The sequence below is a fragment of the Eriocheir sinensis genome, unplaced genomic scaffold, assembly GCF_024679095.1.
Source record: "Eriocheir sinensis breed Jianghai 21 unplaced genomic scaffold, ASM2467909v1 Scaffold275, whole genome shotgun sequence".
Classification (NCBI taxonomy): Eukaryota; Metazoa; Arthropoda; class Malacostraca; order Decapoda; family Varunidae; genus Eriocheir; species Eriocheir sinensis.
The window spans coordinates 314539-332878 of NW_026111582.1; the positions used below are offsets into that span (position 1 = coordinate 314539).

At 53.6% G+C, this 18340-nt stretch overlaps 1 protein-coding gene across 1 annotated transcript in view; it reads right to left on the reverse strand.

Annotated features, from left to right (window-relative positions):
• Positions 1-1420: 1420 nt before the first annotated feature.
• The window catches only part of LOC126991415 (ankyrin repeat and protein kinase domain-containing protein 1-like), a 92661-nt gene continuing 75741 nt past the window's right edge, over positions 1421-18340 (reverse strand). The window contains exons 3-5 of the mRNA XM_050850182.1: positions 5765-5887; positions 2813-2913; positions 1421-1496 (exon numbers count right to left, since the gene is read on the reverse strand). Coding sequence (XP_050706139.1) covers positions 1421-1496; positions 2813-2913; positions 5765-5887 — 300 coding nt within the window. The remainder of the gene's footprint in view (positions 1497-2812; positions 2914-5764; positions 5888-18340) is intronic.

Below are 18340 nucleotides of genomic sequence, written 5' to 3' on the forward strand. Positions count from 1 at the left end.
CCAGCCGAGTCGCCCCGCCCTCCTCGAGGGTTGAGCCACTCCCATTGGCTCCTGTTCCTCACAGCCGAGTCGCCCCGCCCTCCTCGAGGGTTGAGCCACTCCCATTGGCTCCTGTTCCTCACAGTCGAGTCGCCCCGCCCTCCTCGAGGGTAGAGCCACTCCCATTGGCTCCTGTTTCTCACAGCCCAGCCGAGTCGCCCCGCCCTCCTCGAGGGTAGAGCCACTCCCATTGGCTCCTGTTCCTCACAGTCGAGTCGCCCTGCCCTCCTCGAGGGTTGAGCCACTCCCATTGGCTCCTGTTCCTCACAGTCGAGTCGCCCCGCCCTCCTCGAGGGTTGAGCCACTCCCATTGGCTCCTGTTCCTCACAGCCCAGCCGAGTCGCCCCGCCCTCCTCGAGGGTTGAGCCACTCCCATTGGCTCCTGTTTCTCACAGCCCAGCCGAGTCGCCCCGCCCTCCTCGAGGGTTGAGCCACTCCCATTGGCTCCTGTTTCTCACAGCCCAGCCGAGTCGCCCCGCCCTCCTCGAGGGTTGAGCCACTCCCATTGGCTCCTGTTCCTCACAGCCGAGTCGCCCCGCCCTCCTCGAGGGTTGAGCCACTCCCATTGGCTCCTGTTCCTCACAGCCGAGTCGCCCCGCCCTCCTCGAGGGCTGAGCCACTCCCATTGGCTCCTGTTCCTCACAGTCGAGTCGCCCCGCCCTCCTCGAGGGTTGAGCCACTCCCATTGGCTCCTGTTCCTCACAGACGAGTCGCCCCGCCCTCCTCGAGGGTTGAGCCACTCCCATTGGCTCCTGTTCCTCACAGACGAGTCGCCCTGCCTCCTCGAGGGTTGAGCCACTCCCATTGGCTCCTGTTCCTCACAGTCGAGTCGCCCCGCCCTCCTCGAGGGTTGAGCCACTCCCATTGGCTCCCGTTCCTCACAGTCGACTCGCCCCGCCCACCTCGAGGGTAGAGCCACTCCCATTGGCTCCCGTTCCTGACAGCCGAGTCGCCCCGCCCTCCTCGAGGGTAGAGCCACTCCCATTGGCTCCCGTTCCTCACAGTCGAGTCGCCCCGCCCTCCTCGAGGGTAGAGCCACTCCCATTGGCTCCCGTTCCTCACAGCCGAGTCGCCCCGCCCTCCTCGAGGGCTGAGCCACTCCCATTGGCTCCTGTTCCTCACAGCCGAGTCGCCCCGCCCTCCTCGAGGGCTGAGCCACTCCCATTGGCTCCTGTTCCTCACAGCCGAGTCGCCCCGCCCTCCTCGAGGGTTGAGCCACTCCCATTGGCTCCTGTTCCTTACAGCCGAGTCGCCCCGCCCTCCTCGAGGGTTGAGCCACTCCCATTGGCTCCTGTTCCTCACAGCCGAGTCGCCCCACCCTCCTCGAGGATCTCACTCAGACGGCACTGCGATCGCCATCAAGCACGATCAAAATTTTAAATTACTTGATGACCTCATTTCTGACGCCCTCGCGGTGGAGATCACCACTCTCACGGGCAAGGTCATCATCTTCGTATCTTCAGGAGACAGATCCCTGTGTACATGATAGCCGATCCCAACGCCAACCACCCGACACTAGGCTACACGCATACCAACACCAAAGGAAGACAAATACAACACCTGATTAACCAACGAACCATTCACACATAGGCCCACACCTCCCCACATACATAGCTCACAACACAGCCACAACACCGGATATCATCCTCACAAACAACAACACTTATCACAATATCAGCATTACTCAAGGCCCCATCACCATGAGCGACCACATCCCTGTCATCCTTACCATCTCTACCACTCCCATCCAAATCCCCACACGCCCCAGACCCAAATTCAACCAGGCCAACTGGGATCAATTTCACACAGAAATCGCTGAAAAACACAGGGACTCTCCCGTCAACCCGCAGTTTCGGTTGACTTCATCGACACGTATCTTCAAGAATGGTACAACACAGTTGTGACCGCAGTCAAAAACAACATTCCAACAACACGCCACAAAACTCTAACACACTCTCACTTGAGTCACACGACACGCACCCTAATAGCACAACACAAAGCCATACAGCATGAGGCCAACACCAACGGCTGGACTTATCCTCTCTATAGACGCCACAAACAGCTCCAACTCACGCTACAACAACACTTGCAGAGCGACAGCCGCGCCCCCTGGGGCGAGGTCATTCCAGAGACAGCCTCACTATACCATGACCCAGCCACCTTCTGGCGTAAGACAAAACAACTCATGGGAACCGACACGACGAACCCCACAACCTCTTCTCCCCCACACGCGACAAAGTGTACAACAACAACGAGAAGGAGACGCTACACAGAAATCACTGCGAAGACGTTTTCAGTGACGCGGACGAAGACTGGGACGACGAAGAGACAGAGACTGAAGTACGCGACTTTCTTTCCAATAACCTCCATAGACTTTCCCCTCACGTCAATGCAGACCACAGCAGACTAATTCTGACAAATACTTCCTCACTTTTGAAATTACATCCGAACACATCCTTTCCATAATCAAAGGCATGAAAAAGACATGGCCAGGACAAAGTGGCATAAATAAAACCATCTTAAGACACCTCCCCCTTGAGGCCATTGCATACTTAAACAAAGACTCTCAAAGCCGCCCTTTCAGCAGGCTACTTCCCCGACAAGTTCAAGAAGGCCACGTTGAAGCTAATACCAAAAGTTGGTAAAAAACCTCACTACCCCGCTAACTACAGGCCAATATCCCGCTTTGAAGAGCCGGGGAAGATATTTGAGTGAATTCCTGACCACCGACTCAGGACATTCCTTGAAGACTCCAACATCGACAAAGACTTACAGTTTGGGCTCCGCCCAGGCAGGGGAACCACGTACGCCCTCGCTCTTGTGACCGAGACTGTCGCCGAACAGAAAGCTGACGGGGGACAGTGCCATCTCGTCCTGAGAGACATCACCTAAGCCTTCGACAAAGTCTGGCACCTAGGGATGAAGTACAAAATCTTACACCTCGGACTTCCTATCATTCTAGAAAAGCTCATATGCGACTTTCTAGATGATAGGTCGGCGAGAATAACACTTGGGAACTACCTCGGTGACAGCTTTGACCTGAGCTGCGGTGTCCCTCAGGGCAGTGTGCTCTCCCCGACGCGATTCACTATACACCAGAGATACCGCTCCACCACTCAGAGGCACCATCATCTCATACGCCGACGATGTCACTCAAATCGTCGGCTATCCAGGGAGGTCAATTCAGATGGCTCATCTCTCAACATCCCGGGAGAGTGACTCCCTTAACTCCTTAATTCACGGTCATGAAGCTCGGCTCCCTATACCAATGAACAACTGATTACTGCAAATGACACACACCACACGCAACAAACGGGCAAAATCCTGGGTCTCCACATCTCCACAAATGGTTACTATAAACATGTCCAGAATAGAGTCCAGTATGCCAGTACGTCAAAACTATACAGATTTAAGCTGATGCCCATGCACAAACATAAAAACCCACCTTGTAAAAACACTTATCCTGCCATCCTTGATTACCCTCCCATACCCACACACACATTCAGTAACACTCAACTCGCTAAACTCCAGAGGGTCCAGAACACAGCCTTACGTTTTGCCACCAACCAATATCACCCATACGCCATGACCACAGAGCAAATCCACATAGCAACAAACACTCTCCCTCTCAACATGCGTATACACAACACAGCCACAAAAATATGGCAAAGACTTTCCCTGCTCAACATACACCACTTCGACACCCTCATTGACAACGCGAACAACATACTCATGTACAACAGAGCCTTCCCAAGCAGCCTTGCCGCAATAAACTCCCTGCCTGCACCGCTATTCCACTGAATCTGATCCACCCCAAAGAAGCAAATTCAGAATCACTGCATGCACACTCGGCTAGCGAGCTATACGCAAACACCACAACTACACGTTACACCCAAAAACACAAATGTAAACACAATCGTGACTCCTCCGAAATCAAACATGTAAGAACCTGTTGTGAACATAACGTCGACTACGTGCCAAACAATGTATCAACCAAACTTCAGCTTCATGAACTGATTGTAAGCCTAAAAGTGTCATAAAATGCCCCAGATAGCTGGACTTCCCGCCTTCTCTTCTCCCTCCTACTCCTTCTTTACTTCTCTCTTTACCTTCCTCACACACCCTCTTCTAATTCTTCCCCCTCTTCTCTCTCTCTAAAAAAAAAAGCCACATTACCCCGCTCTCCTTGCCACTCTCCACGGCCAAACGCCTCATCTCCCGCACCTGCCACTCTACATGGGACGACACACTCCATGACACCCTCCGCATCACCTCCATGGGCCAATACCGCACCGACTCATCCCCACAGCCGTGGGTGAGAAAAACATCCCGCGTCCTAGACGTGGCCTTGACACGCCTCCGCCTGGGCCACACACGCCACGGCGCTCACCTCCACCGCCTGCGCCTCGTCCCCGACCCTCACTGCCCGTGGTGCAGGACCATCGAGGACACCATTGAGCACCTTCTGCTGCACTGCCCCCGCCACCACTCCCAGCGAGTGCTGTTCAGACACCAACTCCGCGCCCTGGACGTGCCCACTTTTGACCTGCCCACGCTGCTGGCGGCGGCAGGCGTCCACCCATCACGACAGGAAGCTGTCATCCGCCTCACCTGCGCCTTCCTCAGGAAGACGGGGCAGCTGACGCGCCTGTGAGGACCTCACAGGACGACACCAGGGCTCATGTGAGCGACTAGATCGCCGCGGCCCTAAACAACAACAACAAAAAAAAAAAAGCCACCTCAGTTCCTCTCAAGAAGCGAAAGAGAAACTAGTCGGGAATGAACTCATCTCAAACACACCCGTGCTTCCTCCCTCATCCTTCACTCAACTTGTCAAAGATGTCCTTACAATAATAACAATAATAATAATAATAATAATAATAATAATAATAATAATAATAATAATAATAATAATAATAATAATAATAATAATAATAATAATAATAATAATAATAATAATAATAATAATAATAATAATAATAATAACAAAAAAATAATAATAATAATAATAATAATAATAACAATAATAATAATAATAATAATAATAATAATAATAATAATAATAATAATAATAATAATAATAATAATAATAATAATAATAATAATAATAATAATAATAATAATAATAATAATAATAATAATAATAATAATAATAATAATAATAATAATAATAATAATAATAATAATAATAATAATAATAATAATAATAATAAAAATAATAATAATAATAATAATAATAATAATAATAATAATAATAATAATAATAATAATAATAATAATAATAATAATAATAATAATAATAATAATAACAATAATAATAATAATAATAATAATAATAATAATAATAATAATAATAATAATAATAATAATAATAATAATAATAATAATAATAATAATAATAATAATAATAATAATTATAATAATAATAATAATAATAATAATAATAATAATAATAATAATAATAATAATAATAATAATAATAATAATAATAATAATAATAATAATAATAATAATAATAATAATAAAAATAATAATAATAATAATAGTAATAATAATGATGTTAATAACAATAATAATAATAATAATAATAATAATAATAATAATAATAATAATAATAATAATAATAATAATAATAATAATAATAATAATAATAATAATAATTAATATGAAAAATAACCAAAAAGCACCGACGTATATGATTGATACGATTGTTAACATTTCCTACCTTCCTGTTGATGTTGTTCCAGAAGTCAATCAGCCATTCTCTGAAGCCAAGCAGTTTCCTCACGTCCTCTGGCCGCAGCGTGTCGTCACCTGCTGCAGCGTTCACCCCGGCACTGGACGTGACCTGCAACGACAGGCGACACTGACTTTACCACCAATGGAGACTGGCAGCCAGGCTCTTTATGTGGGGAGAGAGAGAGAGAGAGAGAGAGAGAGAGAGAGAGAGAGAGAGAGAGAGAGAGAGAGAGAGAGAGAGAGAGAGAGAGAGAGAGAGAGAGAGAGAGAGAGAGAGAGAGAGAGAGAGAGAGAGAGAGAGAGAGAGAGAGAGAGAGAGAGAGAGAGAGAGAGAGAGAGAGAGAGAGAGAGAGAGAGAGAGAGAGAGAGAGAGAGAGAGAGAGAGAGAGAGAGAGAGAGAGAGAGAGAGAGAGAGAGAGAGAGAGAGAGAGAGAGAGAGAGAGAGAGAGAGAGAGAGAGAGAGAGAGAGAGAGAGAGAGAGAGAGAGAGAGAGAGAGAGAGAGAGAGAGAGAGAGAGAGAGAGAGAGAGAGAGAGAGAGAGAGAGAGAGAGAGAGAGAGAGAGAGAGAGAGAGAGAGAAAGGCGGTACATTGACAGACAGATGGTAGAGACACACAGATCTATAGCGAGATAGATGCTAACAGCGTGCCAAAACCCACCTCAGGCAGCATGCTGTGGGCGGCGTCCCCGTGCACCGCGCCGCTCCTCCTCGTCAGCCACCTCGCTGCTAAGTCTTTACCCTGCCTCTTAGCCAAGTCCAGCGGCGTGAGGGCATCACCGGCCCCCGTACTGGGCGCCGCGTCCTTATCCAGCAGGTACCTGACCACGTCCAGACGCCTTGCCTTCACAGCCCAGTGCAGGGGTGTCAGGCCATCGCCGTCCATTGCGTAAAGAGGCCAGCCAGCCCCCTCCAGGGCCTTCAGCATAGCCTCTTGGCCATAAAAGCTGGCGAGGTGCACCGGGGTGTGTCCGTCGGCGGCATGCAGCAGCTCGGGGGTGGGCGGCGTGACCGGGATGAGGGTAGACACACACTCAGCTTCACTACTTGCTGCAGCCCAGTGGAGGGCCGTCCATCCTGTGTGGGGGAGACATGGAAACATGGAAATGCAGGCAACAGAGTGCCTATTGGCTCATTACGAGGTTGCCCGCTTTGGTGATTTAATCTGCTCGACCGCCACTTGGGGCCTGAGGAGCAGATGAAAGCACCTCGATATTGAGGAGCAGATGAAAGCACCTCGTTATTCAATTCACTCCCGACGCAACGAAATGACTGTCAATTCTATTTTTGAAGGAGTTGATGGTATTCGCATTTACTACTTCTGAGGGAAGATTGTTCCAGTGGCGGATGACTAGGTTTGAAAAGAATCTCCTTCCAATATCTGTGTTACATCGACTCGACTGAATGGGTAAGCCGTTATTTCTATTTCTTGAGTTGGTTTGCAGTTCAAAGAATTTGGAGTAATCGACGTTACTGAACTTTTTTCAGATACTTGAAGACTTGAATCCTATCCCTCGTAGGCGTCTTTTATCCAATGTAAAGATACGGAGTCGCTTGAGTCGCTCCTCGTACGGGTGAGCCCTGAAGGTTTGAATCATCTTTGTGGCGCGTCGTTGAATCCTTTCCAGTAAAGCAATGTCCTTTCTGTAATTAGGAGATCAGAACTGTACTGCATTATCGAGGTGCAGTCTTACCATGGAAGTATACAAGGCTAGCATCACGTCTGATGCTTTACACTCGAAGGTCCTCGCTGTGAGCCCGAGCATAGTGTTGGCTTTGTTGTTTGCTTTTTTACAGTGATTCGCGTGTTTCAGGTCACTGCTGATAGTGACTCCAAGATCAGTGTCCTCCTGCATCGCCTGCAGAGGTCTCCCATCCATGATGTATGTATGGCTACTATTTTGGGACCCAATGTGCATGACTTTGCCATTGTCAACATTAAAAGACATTTGCCTTTTTTCCGTTAACGTGATTGAGGTCTTTCTGAATGATTTCGCAGTCGGTCTATGTGAGGGCTTTTCCACCCACCTTGGTGTCATCTGCAAATTTTGATATTGTGGATTTCAATCCTGATTCTAGGTCATTGATATATATGATAAAGAGGATGGGTCCCAGCACTGACCCTTGAGGCACTCCACTAGTAACTGGAAGCCAATCGGAAGGCTGTCCGTTGAGTAGTACTCGTTGTTTTCTATCAGCGAGCCAATCTCTAATCCACACGATCAGATTGGCTCCAATGCCCGTAGAGTGCAGTATTGGAAGGAGAGGTAAGAGAAGGAGGGGAGTGAGAGAAAGGAGAAGGAGGTGAGGGAGAGGAAGGAGGAGGGGAGGGAGAATAAGGAGAAGGAGGGGAGGAAGAGGAAGGAGAAGCAGGGGAGGGAGAGGAATGAGAAAGAGGGGAGGGAGAGGAAGGAGAAGAAGGGGAGGGAGAGGAGGGCGAAGGAGGGAGGAGAAGAAAGAGGAGGGAGGAGAGGAAGGAGAAGGAGGGGAGGAAAGGAAGGAGAAAGAGGGAGGAGAGAGGAAGGAGAAGGAGGGGAGGAGAGGAAGGAGAAGGAGGGAGAGAGGAAGGAGAAGGAGGGGAGGAGAGGAAGGAGAAGGAGGGGAGAGGAGAAGGAGGGGAGGGAAAGGAGAATAGGGGAAGGGAGAGGAAGGAGAAGGGGGAGGAGAGGAATGAGAAGAAGGAGGAGAGAAAGGAGAAGGAGGGGAGGAGAGGAAAGAGAAGGAGGAGGGAGAGGAAGGAGAAGGAGGAGGGAGAGGAAGGAGAAGGGGAAGGGAGAGGAAGGAGAAGGAGGGAGGGAGAGGAGGAGAAGGAGGGGAGGGAGAGAAAGAAGGAGAGGAGGGAGAGGAAGGAGAAAGAGGGGAGGGAGAGGAAGGAGAAGGAGTGGAGGGAGAGGAAGGAGAAGGAGGGGAGGGAGAGGAAGGAGAAGGAGGGGCTAGAGAAAGGAGAAGGGGGAGGGAGACGAAGGAGAAGGAGGGGAGGGAGAAAGGAGAAGGAAAGGAGGGAGAGGAAGGAGAAGAAGGGGAGGGAGAGGAAGGAGAAGGAGGGGAGGGAGAGGAAGAAAAAGGAAGGGAGGAAGAGGAAGGAGAGGAAGGAGGAGGGGAGGGAGAGGAAGAAGAAAAAGGGGAGGAGAGGAGGAGAAGGAGGAGGAGAGGAGAAGGGGGGAGGGGGAGGAAGGAGAAGGAGGAGGAGAGAAAGGAGATGAAGAGGAGGGAGAGGAAGGAGAAGGAGGGGAGGGAGAGAAAGGAGAAGGAGGGAGGGAGAAGAAGGAGAGGAAGGAGGAGGGAGGGAGAGGAAAGAGAAGTAGGGAGGGAGAGGAAGGAGAAGGAGATGAGGGAGAGAAAGGAGAAGGAGGAGGGAGAGGAAGGAGAAGGAGGGAGAGGAAGGAGAAGGAGGGAGGAAGAGGAAGGAGAAGGAGGGAGAGGAGAGAAGGAAGGAGGGGAGAGGAAGGAGAAGGAGGAGGGAGGAGAGGAAGGAAAGGAGGGGAGGGAGAGAAGGAGGAGGGGAGGAGAGGAAGGAGAAGGAGTGGAGGGAGAGGAAGGAGAAGGAGAGGGAGAGGAAGGAGAAGGAGGGGAGGAGAGGAAGGAAAGGAGGGGAGAAGAAGGAGGAGGGAGAGGAAGGAGAAGGAGAGGAGGAGAAGAAGGAGAAGGAGGAGGGAGAGGAAGGAGAAGGAGGTTAGGAGAGGAAGGAAAAGGAGGGGAGGAGAAGAAGGAGAAGGAGGAGGAGAGGAAGGAGAAGGAGGGGAGGGAGAGAAGGAGGAGGGAGGAGGAAGGAGAAGGAGGGGAGGGAGGAGGGAAGGAGAAGGAGAGGAGGGAGAGGAAGGAGAAGGAGGGGAGGGAGAGGAAGGAAAAGAGGGGAGGTAGAGGAAGGAGAAGAGGAGGAGAGAGGAAGGAGGGGAGGGAGAGGAAGGAGAAAGAGAGGAGGTAGAGAAAGGAGAATGAGGGGAGGGAGAGGAAGGAGGAGGAGAGGTAGAGGAAGGAGAAGGAGGAGGAGAGGAAGGAAATGAGGAGGGAGAGGAAGGAGAAGGAGGGGAGAGAAAGGAGAAGGAGGGAGTAAGGAAGGAGAAGGAGGGGAGGGAGAGGAAGGAGGAGGAAGGAAGGGACAGGAAGGAGAAGGAAGGGAGAGAGAGAAATGAGAAGGAGAGGAGGGAGAGGAAGGAGAGAGGAGGAGAGGAAGGAGAAGGATGAGGGGAGAGGAAGGAAAAGGAGGGGAGGGAGAGGATAGAGAAGGAGGGGAGGGAGAGGAAGTAAAAGGATGGGAGGGAGAGGAAAGAGAAGGGGAGGGAGAGGAAGGAGAAGGAGAGGAGGGAGAGGAAGGAGAAGGAGGAGGGAGAGGAGAAGGAGAGAGGAGAGGAAGGAGAAGGAGGGAGGAGAGGAAGGAGAAGGAGGGAGGAGAGGAAGGAGGGGAGGGAGAGGAAGGATAAGGAGGAGGGAGAGGAAGGAGAAGGAGGGGGAGAGGAAGGAGAAGGAGGGGAGGAGGAAAGAGAAGGAGGAGAGGGAGAGGAAGGAGAAGGAGGGAGAGAGGAAGGAAGGAGGAGAAGGAGGAAAGGAAGGAGAAGGAGAGGAGGGAGAGGAAGGAGAAGGATGGGAGGGAGAGGAAGGAGAAGGAGGGTAGGGAGAGGAAGGAGAAGGAGGGAGAGAAAGGAGAAGGAGGGGAGGGAGAGGAAGGAGAAGGAGGGGAGTGAGAGGAAGGAGAAGGAGGGGAGGGAGAGGAAGGAGAATGAGGGGAGGGAGAGGAATGAGAAGGACGGGAGGGAGAGGAAGGAGAAGGAGGGGAGGGAGAGGAAGGAGAAGGAGTTTAGGGAGAGGAAAGAAAAGGAGGGGAGTGAGACTAAGGAGAAGGAGGGGAGGGAGAGGAAGGAAAAGAATGGAGGGAGAGGAAGGAGAAGAATGGGAGGGAGAGGAAGGAGAAGGAGGGGAGGAAGAGGAAGGAAAATGAGGGGAGGGAGAGGAAAGAGAAGGAGGGGAGGGAGAGGAAGGAAAAGGAGGGAAGGAAGAGGAAGGAGGAGGAGGGGATGGAAGAGGAAGGAGAAGGAGGGGAGGGAGATTAAGGAGAAGGAGGGGAGGGAGAGGAAGAAGGAGGGCAGGGAGAGGAAGGAGAAGGAGGGGAGGGAGAGGAAGGAGAAGGAGGGGAGGGAGAGGAAGGAGAAGGAGAGAGTAGTGAGAGGAAGGAGAAGGAGGGGAGGGAGAGGAAGGAGAAGGAGGGGAGGGAGAGGAAAGAGAAGGAGGGGAAGGAGAAGAAGGAGAAGGGGGGAGGGGAGAGGAAGGAGAAGGAGAGGAGGGAGAGGAAGGAGAAGGAGGAGAGGGAGAGGATGGAGAAGGAGGAGAGGAGGAAGGAAGGAGAGGAGGGAGAGAAGGAGAAGGAGGAGGAGAGGAAGGAGAAGGAGAGGAGGGAGAGGAAGGAGAAGGAGGGGAGGGAGAGGAAAGAGAAGGAGGTGAGGAAGAGGAAAGAGAAGGAGGAGGGAGAGGAAGGAGAAGGAGGGGAGGAGAGGAGAAGGAGAGGAGGAGAAGGAGGAGGACTGAGGGAGAGGAAGGAGAAGGAGGGGAGGGAGAGGAAGGAGAAGGAGGTGAGGGAGAGGAAGGAGAAGGATGGAAGGAGAGGAAGGAGAAGGAGGAGGAGAGGAAGGAGAAGGAGGAGGAGAGGAGGAAAGGAGGGAGGGAGAGGAAGGAGAAGGATGGGAGGGAGAGGAAGGAAAAGGAGGGAGGAGAGGAAAGAGAAGGAGGAGGGAGAGGAAGGAGAAGGAGAAAGGAGGAAAGGAAGGAGAAGGAGGAGGGGAGAGGAAGGAGAAGGAGGAGGGAGAGGAAGGAGAAGGATGGGAGGAGAGAAGGAGAAGGAGGGGAGAGGAAGGAGAAGGAGGAGGGAGAGGAGAGGAGGAGGGAGGAGGAAGGAGAAGGAGGGGAGGGAGAGGAAAGAGAAGGAGGATAGGGAGAGGAAGGAGAAGGAGGGGAGGAGAGGAAGGAGCTGAGGAGGAGAGAAGGAGAAGGAGGAGGGAGAGGAGAGGAGGGAGAGGAAGGAGAAGGAGGGGAGGGAGAGGAAGGAGCAGGAGGGGAGGGAGAGGAAGGAGAGGAGAGAGAGGAAGGAGAAGGAGGGGAGAGAGGAAGGAGGAGGGGAGGGAGATGAAGGAGAAGGAGGAGGGGAGAGGAAGGAGAAGGAGGGGAGGGAGAGGAAGGATAAGGAGGGGAGGGAGAGAAAGTAGAAGGAGGGAAGGGAGTGGAAGGAGAAGGAGAGGAGGAGAGGAAGGAGAAGGAAGGGAGGGAGAGAAGGAGGGAGGGAGAGAGGAAGGAGAAGGAGGGGAGGAGAGGAAGGAAGGAGGAGGAGGAGAGGAAGGAGAAGGAGGGGAGGGAGTGGAAGAAGAAGGAAGGGAGTAAGAGGAAGGAGAAGGAGAGGAGTGAGAGGAAGAAGGAGAGGATTGAGAGGAGGGAGAAGGAGGGGAGGAGAAGGAAGGAAGGAAGGAGAGGAAGGAGAAGGAGGGGAGGTAGAGGAAGGAGAAGGAGGGGAGCGAGAGGAAGGAGAACGAGGGGAGGGAGAGGCAGGAGAAGGAGAGGAGGGAGAGCAAGTGGAAGGCGGGAGGGGAGGGGACGGAGGAAGAGGGAGGGAGAGGAAGGAGAAGGAGGAGGAGAGGAAGGAGAAGAGGGGAGGAGAAGGAGAAAGAGGGAGGAGAGAAAAGAGAAGGAGGGGAGGGAGACAAAGGAGAAAGAGGAGGGAGAGAGGAAGGAGAATGAGGGGAGGAGAGGAAGGAGAGAGGGGAGGGAGGAAGGAGAGGAGGGGAGGGAGAGAAGGAGAATGAGAGGGAGAGGAAGGAGAAGGAGGAGGTAGAGGAAGGAGAATGAGGGAGGGGAGAGGAAGGAGAAGGAGAGGAGGAGAAGAAGGAGGAGGGGTGGGAGGAAGGAGAAGGAGAGGGAGGGAGGAGAGGAAGGAGGAGGGAGGGAGAGGAAGGAGAAGGAGAAGGAGGAGAGAGGAAGGAGAAGAGGAAGGAGAGGAGAGGAAGGAGAAGAGGGGAGGGGAGAGGAAGGAGAAGGAGGGGAGGAGAGGAAGGAGAGGAGAGGAGGAAGGAAGAAGGGGGAGAGAGGAAGGAGGAGGAGGAGAGGAAGGAGAAGGAGAAGGAGGGAGAGAGGAAGAAGAAGGAGGGGAGGAGAGGAAGGAGAAGGAGGAGGGAGAGGAAGGAGAAGGAGGGGAGGAGAGGAAGGAGAAGGAGAGGAGGAGAGAAGGAGAAGGAGGAGAGAGGAAGGAGAAGGACGGGAGGGAGAGGAAGGAGAAGGAGGGGAAGGAGAGGAAGGAGAAGGAGGGAGAGAGGAGAAGGAGAGGAGGAGAGGAAGGAGAAGGAGGGAGGGAGAGGAAGAAGAAGGGGGGAGGAAGAGGAAGGAGAAGGAGAGGAGGAGAGGAAGAGGAGGGAGAGGAGGGAAGGAGAAGGAGGGGAAGGAGAGAAGGAGAAGGGAAGGAGAGGAGAGAAGGAGGGAGGAGGAGGAGAAAAGGGGAGGAGAGGATGGAGAAGGAGGAGGAGGAAGGATAAGGAGGGGAGGGAGAGGAAGGAGGGAAGGAGGGAAGGAGAAAGAGGGAGGAGAGGAAGGAGAAGGAGGGAGGAGAAGGAGAAAGAGGGAGGAGAGGAAGGAGAAAGAGGGAGGAGAGGAAGGAGACGGAGGGGTGGGAGAGGAAGAAGAAAGAGGGGAGGGAGAAGAAGGAGAATGAGGGGAGGGAGAGGAAGGAGAAAGAGGGAAGGGAGAGGAAGGAGAAGGAGGGGAGGAAGAGGAATGAGAATGAGGGGAGGGAGAGGAAGGAGAATAAGGGAATGGAGAGGAAGGAGAATGAGTTGAGGGAGAGGAAGGAGAAGGAGAGGAGTGAGAGGAAGGAGAAAGAGGGGAGGGAGTGGAAGGAGAAGGAGAGGAGGGAGAGGAAGGAGAAAGAGGGGAGGGAGAGGAAGGAGAAAGAGGGGAGGGAGAGGAAGGAGAAGGAGGGAAGGGAGAGGAAGGAGAAAGAGGAGGGGAGAGGAAGGAGAAGGAGAGGGAAAGGAAGGAGACAGAGGGAGGGAGAGGAAGGAGTAGGAGGGGAGGCAGAGGAAGGAGAATGAGGGGAGGGAGAGTAAGGAGAAGGAGGGGAGGGAGAGGAAGGAGAAGGAGGGTATGGAGAGGAAGGAGAATGAGGTGAGGGAGAGGAAGGAGAAAGAGGGAGGAGAAAGGAGAAGGGGAGGGAGAGGAAGGAGAAAGAGGGGAGGGAGAGGAAGGAGAAGGAGGGGAGGGAGAGGAAGGAGAAGGAGGGGAGTGAGAGGAAGGAGAAAGATGAGAGGGAGAGGAAGGAGAAGGAGGGGAGGAGAGGAAGGAGAAGGAGGAGGAGAGGAAGGAAAGAGGGGAGGGAGAGAGGAAGGAGAAGGAGGGGAGGAGAGGAAGGAGAAGGAGGGGAGGAAGGAGAAAGAGAGGAGGGAGAGGAAGGAGAAGGAGGGAGGAGAGGAAGGAGAAGGAGGAGGAGGAAGGAAATGAGGAGGAGGAAGGAGAAGGAGGGGAGGGAGAGGAAGGAGAAGGAGGGAGAGAAAGGAGAAGGAGGGAGGAGGAAAGGGAGGGGAGGAGAGGAAGGAGAAGGAGGGAGGAGAGGAAGGAAATGAGGAGGGAGAGGAAGGAGAAGGAGGGAGGGAGAGAAGGAGAAGGAGGGGAGGAGAGGAAAAATGAAGGAGGGAGGAAGGGGAAGGAGGGAGGAAGGAGAAGGAGGGAGGAAGGAGAAGGAGGGGGAGAGAGGAAGGAGAAGGAGGGGAGGGAGAGAAGGAGAAGGAGGGGAGGGAGAGGAAGGAGAAGGAGGGGAGGAGAGGAAGGAGAAGGAGGGGAGGAGAGGAAGGAGAAGGAGAGGGAGAGGAAGGAGAAGGAGGAGGGAGAGAAGGAGAAGGAGGAGGAGAGAGGAAGGAGAAGGAGGAGGAGGAGAGGAAGGAGAAGGAGGAGGAGGAAGGAGAAAGGGGAGGGGAGAGGAAAAAGGAGGGGAGGGAGAGGAAGGAGAAGGAGGAGGGAGAGGAAGGAAAGAGGGGAGGGAGAGGAAGGAGAAGAGGAGGGGAGAGAAGGAGAAGGAGGGGAGGGAGAGGAAGGAGAAGGAGGAGGGGAGAGGAAGGAGAAGGAGGAGGAGAGAAGGAGAAGGAGGGGAGGAGAGAAGGAGAAGGAGGGGAGGAGAGGAAGGAGAAGGAGGGGAGGAGAGGAAGGAGAAGGAGGAGGAGAGGAAGGAGAATGAGGGGAGAGGAAGGAGAAGGAGAGGAGTGAGAGGAAGGAGGAGGGGAGGGAGAGGAAGGAGAAGGAGGGGAGGGAGAGGAAGGAGAAGGACGGGAGAGAGAGTAAGGAGAAGGAGGGGAGGGAGAGGAAGGAGAAGTCGGGAAGGGAGAGGAAGGAGAAGGGAGGAAGGGAAAGGAAGGAGAAGGAGGAGGAGAGGAAGAAGGGGGAGAGAGGAAGGAGAAGGAGGAGGAGAAGGAGAAGGAGGGAGGGAGGAAGGAGAAGGAGGGAGGAGAGGAAGGAGAAGGAGGGGAGGGAGAGGAAGGAGGAGGGAGGAGAGGAAGGAGAAGGGGAGGAGAGGAAGGAGAAGGGAGGAGAGAAGGAGAAGGAGGGGAGGGAGAGGAAGGAGAAGGAGGAGGAGAGGAAGGAGAAGGAGGGAGAGGAAGGAGAAGGAGGGAGGGAGAGGAAGGAGAAGGAGGAGGAGAAGGAGGGGAGTAAGAAGGAGGGAGAGGAAGGAGAAGGAGGAGGGAGAGGAAGGAGAAGGAGAGAAGGAAGGAGAAGGAGGAGGAGGAAGGAAGGAGGGAGGGAGAGGGAAGGAGGAGGGGAGGAGGAAGGAGGAGGGAAGGAGGAAGGAGAAGGAGGGAGGGAGAGGAAGGAGAAGGAGGAGGAGAGGAAGGAGGAGGGGAGGAGAGGAAGGAGAGGAGGAGGGGAGGAAGGAGAAAGGAGGAGGAGAGGAAGGAGAAGGAGGAGGAGAGGAAAAGGAGAGGAGAGGAAGGAGAGAGGGAGAGGAAGGAAAGGAGAGGAGGAGAGGAGGAGAAGGAGGAGGAGAGGAAGGAGAAGGAGGAGGGAGAGGAAGGAGAAGGAGGGAAGGGAGAGGAAGGAGAAGGAGGAGGGAGAGGAAGAAGGAGGGGAGGAGAGGAAGGAGAAGGAGGGGAGGAGGAAGGAGAAGGAGGGAGGGAGAGGAAGGAGAAGGAGGGGAGAGGAAGGAGAAGAGAGGGAGAGGAAGGAGAAGGAGGGAGAGGAAGGAAGGAGGAGGGAGAGGAAGGAGAAGGAGGGGAGGGAGAGGAAGGAGAAAGAGGGGAGGGAGAGGAAGGAGAAAGAGGGGAGGGAGAGGAAGGATAAGGAGGGGAGGGAGAGGAAGGAGAAAGAGGGGAGGGAGAGGAAGGGGAAGGAGAGACTAATGAGAGAAAGGAGCAGGAGGGGAGGGAGAGGAAGGACAAGGAGGGGAGGAAGAGGAAGGAGAAGGAGAGGAGTGAGAGGAAGGAGAAGGAGAGGAGAGGAAGGAGAAGGAGGGAGAGAGAAGGAGAAGGAGGGAGGGAGAGGAAGGAGAGGAGGAGGGAAGGAGAATGGAAGGAGAGAAGGAGAAGGAGGGGAGGAAGAGGAGAGAAGGAGAGAGGGAGAGGAAGGAGAGGAGGGGAGGAGAGGAAGGAGAAGGAGGGAGGAGAGGAAGGAGAAGGAGGGAGGGAGAGGAAGAAGGAGGAGGAGAGGAAGGAGAAGGGGAGGAGAGAAGGAAGGAGGGAGAGGAAGGAGAAGGAGAGTAGTGAGAGGAAGGAGAAAGAGGGGAGGGAGAGGAAGAAGGAGGGAGGAGAGGAAGAAAGGAGGGAGGAGAGGAAGGAGAAGGAGGAGGAGAGGAAGGAGAAGGAGGGGAATGAGAGGAAGGAGAAAGAGGGGAGGGAGAGGAGGAGAAGGAGAGGGGAGAGGAAGGAGAAGGAGGAGGGAGAGGAAGGAGAAGGAGGAGAGAAGGAGAAAGAGGGGAGGAGAGGAAGGAGAAGGAGGGGAGGAGAGGAAGGAGAAAGGGGAGGGAGAAAGAGGGGAGAGAAGGAGAAAGAGGGGAGGGAGAGGAAGGAGGGGAGGGAGAGGAAGGAGAAGGAGAGGAGGGAGAGGAAGGAGAAGGATGGGAGGGAGAGGAAGGAGAAGGAGGGGAGGGAGAGGAAGGAGAAGGAGAGGAGGGAGAGAAAGGAGAAGGAGGGGAGGGAGAGGAAGGAGAAGGAGCGGAGGGAGAAGAAGGAGGGAGGAGAGGAAAGAAGGAGAGAGGAAGAGGAAGGAGAAGGAGGGGAGGGAGAGGAAGGAGAAGGAGGGGAGGGAGAGGAAGGAGAAGGAAAGGAGGGAGAGGAAGGAGAAAGAGGGAGGAGGAGAAAGGAGAAGGAGGGAGGGAGAGGAAGGAAGCAGGGGAGGAGAGGAAGAGAAGGAGGGAGGAGAGGAAGGAGAAGGAGGAGGGAGAGGAAGGAGAAGGAGGGAGGAGAGGAAGGAGAAGGAGGGGAGGAGAGGAAGGAGAAGGATGGGAGGAGAGGAAGGAGAAAGAGGGAGGGAGAGGAAGGAGAGGAGGAGGAGGAAGGAGAATGAGGGGAGGGAGAGGAAGGAGCATGAGCGGAGGTAGAGGAAGGAGAACGCAAGAAGGGAGAGGAAGGAGTAGGAGAGAGGAGAAGAAGGAGAAAGAGGAGGGGAGGAAGGAGAAGGAGAGGAGAGGGAGAGGAAGGAGAAAGAAGGAGGGAGAGGAAGGAGAAAGAGGGGAGGGAGAGAAGGAGAAGGAGGAGAGAGGAAGGAAAAGAGGAGGGGAGAGGAAGAAGGAGAGAGAAGGAGAAGAGGGAGGGAGAGGAAGGAGAAGGAGGGAGAGAGAAGGAGAATGAGGGGAGGGAGAGAAAGGAGAATGAAGGGAGTGAGAGGAAGGAGAAGGAGGGGAGGAAGAGGAAGGAGAAGGGGAGGAGAGGAAGGAGAATGAGGAGGAAGGAGAAGGAGGGGAGGAGAGGAAGGAGAAAGAGGAGGAGAGGAAGGAGAAGGAGGAGGAGAGGAAGGAGAAGGAGGGAGGGAGAGGAAGGAGAAGACAGGGGAGAGGAAGGAGAAGGAGGGAGAGGAAGGAGAAGGAGGGGAGGGAGAGGAAGGTGAAAGAGGGAGGGGAGAGGAAGGAGAAGGAGGGAGGGAGAAGAAGGAGAAGGAGGGAGGAGGAAGGAGAAAGAGGGGAGGGAGAGAAGGAGAAGGAGGAGGAGAGGAAGGAGAAGGAGGGGAGAGAGGAAGGAAATGAGGGGAGGAGAGGAATGAGAAGGAGGGAGGAGAGGAAGGAGAAAGAGGGGAGGGAGAGAAAGGAGAAGGAGTGGAGGGAGAGGAAGGAGAAGGAGGGGAGGAGAGGAAGGAGAAGGGAGGGAGAGGAAGGAAATGAGGGGAGGGAGAGGAAGGAGAAGGAGGGGAGGGAGAAAGGAGAAGGAGAGGAGAGGAGAAGGAGGGGAGGGGAGAGGAAGGAGAAGAAGGAGGGAGAGGAAGGAGAGGAGGGGAGGGAGAGGAAGGAGAAGGAGAAGGAGGGAGGAGGAGGAAAGGAGAAGGGGAGGGAGAGGAAGGAGAAGGAGGGGAGGAGAGGAATGAGAAGGAGGGGAGGAGGAAGGAGAAGGAGGGAGGAGAG